The sequence below is a fragment of the Limulus polyphemus genome, unplaced genomic scaffold (genome assembly GCF_000517525.1).
Source record: "Limulus polyphemus unplaced genomic scaffold, Limulus_polyphemus-2.1.2 Scaffold974, whole genome shotgun sequence".
Lineage (NCBI taxonomy): Eukaryota > Metazoa > Arthropoda > Merostomata > Xiphosura > Limulidae > Limulus > Limulus polyphemus.
The window spans coordinates 216,528-222,080 of NW_013666584.1; the positions used below are offsets into that span (position 1 = coordinate 216,528).

Below are 5,553 nucleotides of genomic sequence, written 5' to 3' on the forward strand. Positions count from 1 at the left end.
AAGGTGTATTATAACAGGTCCTCCAGTGGCACAGCGGTATGTTTGCGGACTTACAACGCTAGAAACCGGGTTTCGATACCCGTGGTGGGCAGAGCACAGATAACCCATTATGTAGTTCTGTGTATAACTTCAAACAAACAAATAAACAAACAAACTATTATAACAGAAAAAAGTTCAAGAGGTGTCGCATAGTTCTGTTGTCGCAATAATTGGTTTTAAGAATTGTAGAAAAATAACACCTTGGAAACAACAAAGTAGTAAAGAAGAATGCAGACAAATATTAAAACATGTTATCTGATTGGATAAGTTATTTATAATTGATGTTAACACGATCTAGACATTTGAAACAGTCACAACTTACCCCACGACATTCGATGCAAGCTGGCAAACATAGAAGTACGTTCTTCCTGCAATTACATCTTAGATTTGAACAACTTGCTTTGCAACTACAATTTTGGTGTGGGCGGCTTATCGGAATGTTGAGCTATCATTTGATCACCATAGAAACTTCATCCCCATTCTTGTGGATCCATATTTTCATCTCACTTCATCCACTGCCTGATTGGATAATACATACAAAGGTTAATGTATTTAGAATCTGAAGATGTTGGGCGCAAAACATTCGCTTTGACATATGATTTACCTGATACCGCTTTATCGCCAAAGATATTATACCGCATAGAACACAAGTCCTTGTTTGTTCTTCCCTTGTATAATATACTGATGCCTTTTCACTAGTTTCAATAATTTGATGATTCGTCGAATTTATAATAAGAAAGACAAGAGAATTTTTGTCTGAATATATTCTTTTCCTTAAACGGTCGAAGTAGGCACCCATTTCAATACCCAAAACATTGCAATCGATGTGTTCGAAGGAAAACGAAGTTTGATTATAAACAAGATTACGAATGAATGTATTGAACACAAATTTCAACTTTTAATATATATATATATATATATATATATATAATGTTGTTAATTTTTCCAAAATAAGACTTTCAAATAAGTAAATGAAGTACAATTAGCGTTACTGAATAAGGTTGAATCATATTTTCTTAAATATTTTTTTTTTCATATTTCATATTCTTTACAACAGTTTCAAGTTTCTTAATGGAAATATTGATATAATTGTCTTTTTAGCTCTAATCGCGTAAAAGAATGGAAAATCCTTTAAAGGAACAACCTTGGAAAGTGCGAGCTTTATCGTTTTTAAAATAAATTCTACTAGTTTCAACAGAGAAACCTTTCGAAGTCATTGTCATGCACAGTGCTTCCATCTAATGGCGTGATACGGAACTAATTGTGGTTATTTGTCCAAGCGCAATCAGCCAACGATTCAGATAGACATACGAGAAGGAAAATGAATGTAATGTAAAGTACAGAGTCAGGATGTATATATTTACTGTTAGTTTTGTTTCATTATGGCGGGAACTGAAACACAGATATTGGTTTACACTGTTAATATTCGAGTTTCTAGTACTTTGTGTGTACAGTAAGTTGTATTACTACTGTACAAGTCGGAAGAAAATTAGTGATTCAACTGTTAACCTGTACTAGAACTAAAAAAGAAATCGGTGAAATTCAATTGTCTGTTACGTTTTCAATTTTTTCTTTATTGATGGAGAGAATAATAAGCTTTAAACCTATCTAGAGAAAATTACATTAAATGTATTGTATTTATCCAGTTAATTAAATAAATAAATACACTTTTTAAAACCTAAATACTACATAAAAGTGCTCAAAAACCTAATAATCTAATGAAGCAAATATAATATTATACATATCCGAATATCTTTAGCGATTGTTAAATATATTCAATTAAAAAAATACTTTCCAGTATCTCATGCATTTACCATTATTTTTACTTCTACTCCCTGAGAGTACAGATGTTATTAGCATAAGATTTAGTATACATATATATATTGAAAATAATGGCTAACCTGGACAAATTAAATACAGGTTACTTTGAGCGAAATCTTTCTTGGATAAGTTGAGGATAACCTTCACCACCTCGTAACCAATAATATTCATGTGTCATTGACCACAATGAGTGTCTGTTTCAGGCCACATGAATGACAACTAAGAACCGACTTTTAAATTTAAACAAAGAGCACAAACTTATATTTCTGTAAATATACATTTCTTATAAACTGAAGCATTTAAAAAAATGGATTTTATGGGCTATTGCAAGCTATTGTACAGGTTTCAAGGTTTAATCTTTTTAAAAACAGGTTTTACAGTGTTTAAAGATTCGCTGGGAGGCCTGTATGTGTACATAGAAAACAAATACTGTGAACAGAAACGGGGCTGTAATTAAAATTGTGGCCAAAGAAATCAGCAGAGCAAACAGTAGATATTCGATAAGAAAGGTATTACAACTATCAGTCTTTTCTGTTCATTCAACATCCACTAATTATTTATTTAATTCTGAAGCCTAACTGCTGGACGGGTCTTTATGTAACTTTTACGTGGCTGATCTTATCTACTTTACAGAAAGTATGGTAAATAAATCATAAAACTAAAATACCATAACATATATATACTTTAACTACTGAACGGTCTTGTCATGTATATATAGTGAACTGTTTGAATTGAAATTCGCCTTAAGCTATTTAAACTATACGTTGCAAAAATTTTTTTATTGGTAGTCGCTAATCACAAAGGTGACATCTGGTGAAATGGTAATTAGCTAAATCTACCTGAAGCAGAACTTAAAAATTATCTTTCAAAATAAAATGCTGCGTCTGGTAACACGACACTTTGAAACTTGCACGTCTAGCACGCGTGAAAAAAAAAATTACATTATAATTACTACATACAATCTTTCAAATAAATGACTTTTGATCAGCGTTCTGCCACAGGAATAATCTCGAAACGTACTTAAGATGTTCAGGACTTTTTATGCCAAAAGTAGCAAAACCCATAAGAAGCCCATCACGATAGTAAACAAGGAAGACAATAACGAAGAAGAAATATTGTATCCTGCGATATAGTCCTCTCCAAGAAGTTCGTTTACTGAAAGATAAAATCATAGTGATATTTGATGAGAAACGAACACAAAAAATAAATAAATGGTTAAAATACACTAAATCATTAGTTGAATATCCTCACTGTTAACAATATTTTTGGCGTAATTAATTAATATGTCACGAGGTTTAGCCAGTAAAATATTTAGGTTAGTCCTACGCCTACTACATTTTTTGTGAATTTATTTATTACACGAAATACTCCTGGTCTCATTATTATTATTATCCATAGGATTATCTTCATTAATTTCTGACTTACTTTTAAGTTAAGTTTAATGATTGACTTACGTTTTGGTCAGAAGTTCTTAAAAATAAATGACACGAAATTAAGATGATAATCAAAAGAGAACAACGTGAAATAAATAATAAGTTTTTACAAGGAATCTGAGTATTTCATTTCATACGGAAAGTTGGCTTATTTCCACACTGATATTAAAGTTTTGTAACATGTACACATTTTCTAAATGTACCAGAAATATTTCATGTTAATATAGATTAGTGGTTTCCAAACTGCGTGTCGCGAGAGTTTCACCAAACAAAGAATAATTAAAAACATAAAACAAATGCAGTAGGGGGTGTCACACAAATCAAGGTAAGTGGGTTAGGGTGTCGTCACCAATCTAGATTGTTTTGTATTCGATAGTTACACTACTTTAAACCTGTGGTAAAAATTGTTTTGTAAAACTCGGATTGATTTTAGGATTTTAAATTATTAAGGCTTTAGCTAAGGGTTTGAAAGCGTGTTCATAGAAAGTCAACGAATCATAGACTAAATTATAAAAAAAAAGGCAACTTCAAAACTCTGCCTGGAGAGTTCTTTTTCTGTACTGGTGGAAAATCGGCAAATCATTAAAAAAAAAAGAATTTGAACTTCAACTGGAGGATTTCTTTTCCCGTTTTAAGATTAACTACAGTTGTTGATGCTCATTTTATTATCAACTACAATTAAAAAAAAAAACATATTTAAACTTACAAGTTCGGCACGGCTTATAAAAGGTGGTGATCTTCCTAATTCCAAGCTTTGTGCGTTTACGCACACTTCCCAAGTTTATTAAATTACTGAATTGAATCTGAAGTTTATGGGCCTCGGGACCTAGAAGAACCAAAGTTACGTTTAGTGGTTAGACATCAATATTAACGAAGTAAATCTTTATAAGTAGTTAATAGTTGTTTTACCGCAAGAGGTTTATATATATACAGAAGACCTTTCAAATTAATACTTTGAAGTTAACCGCCATTAAACTCGCACGTGAAAGGTTTACTCACGTTCCCGTTCAAATTAATACTTTGAAGTTAACCGCCATTAAACTCGCACGTGAAAGGTTTACTCACGTTCCCGAAAGCGCTGATAACTTGAGGATATAAAGAAAGGTACGGAACGAAAACTTTTCACTTAGATATGGTTCACAAGCTTCGATATTTTATGGCAGCAAATATTAATTTAACAAAAATTATACACGACACCACAAGTATTAGTTGAAAGAAAATAAAGCAAGTTTGACTGAAATGGATCTGCTAAGCATACAGTGTGAAAAATATGAAGTATGCTCTGTAATTCAGTGTCTGACTGCAATTCTATGAGAAAGTTGTCGTTGTATTCGCTAGAGGACACCACAGAGGACGTCTCAAAATGGCTACTTGTGTGTCAGCAACAGCACATAATAAGTGAACAATTCCAATGCTTTTTCACACTAAATAGAGCACGGCTTTCTCGCGGTGTAGTGGTATTTACTGTTCCATATCTATTAAGAATCAACGAATTCGAGTGTGCTGTATGCTAACTGTCCTCTATCGGGAGCCAACAACACCAGGAAATTTGGACAAAAAAGGCAGTCATAAATATATTAATATTTGCTTTACTTGAAGTTTTCTGGGTGAGAAGATGTTACACACAATCCGATGAGAATGACTCCATCATTGCCTTAGCTAACATCTGTTACGGAGAAGTTCGTCACGTAAGAGCTTGGATGAATTGTGTCATTGTTTATTCGGTCGTGCCAAAACCGTTTCCTTGAAAGATCTGCAACCAACCAACCAGAAGGACGGATGGACACAACCGACTATCAAAATTATCTTTAAGTCCACCGTAATGATGACAGTCCAGATGTGATAAGATCCATTAAAGTTTGATTGTAAACAAGATTACGACACTTATGATAAACAACATTGTTTATCCATGTCCCCTTTTTGTCAATAAACAATGTTGTTTATCATAAGTGTTGATGTTTAGTGTGAATCCAACACCATGTTTAGATATAGTACTAGTACATTCATGATGTTTAGTGTGAATCCAACACCATGTTTAGATATAGTACTAGTACATTCTTGATGTTTAGTGTGAATCCAACACCATGTTTAGATATAGTACTAGTACATTCTTGATGTTTAGTGTGAATCCAACACCATATTTAGATATAGTACTAGTACGTTCATGATGTTTAGTGTGAATCCAACACCATGTTTAGATATAGTACTAGTACGTTCATGATGTTTAGTGTGAATCCAACACCATGTTTAGATATTGTAC

General features: G+C 32.6%; 1 protein-coding gene across 3 annotated transcripts in view; it reads right to left on the minus strand.

The window, feature by feature from the left end:
• LOC106461508 overlaps positions 1 to 5,553 on the minus strand; it is a 49,586-nt gene that overhangs the window by 5,417 nt on the left and 38,616 nt on the right. For 2 of the 3 annotated variants that reach the window (XM_022388481.1, XM_022388482.1), the window contains exons 9-10: positions 4,000 to 4,119; positions 2,881 to 3,015 (exon numbers count right to left, since the gene is read on the minus strand). In XM_022388481.1, the coding sequence (XP_022244189.1) occupies positions 2,900 to 3,015; positions 4,000 to 4,119 (236 nt within the window). In that variant the 3' untranslated portion in view covers positions 2,881 to 2,899. Of the gene's footprint in view, positions 1 to 1,509; positions 3,016 to 3,999; positions 4,120 to 5,553 lie in introns of those variants that run through there. The other variant, XM_013921330.2, reaches the window with a different exon arrangement.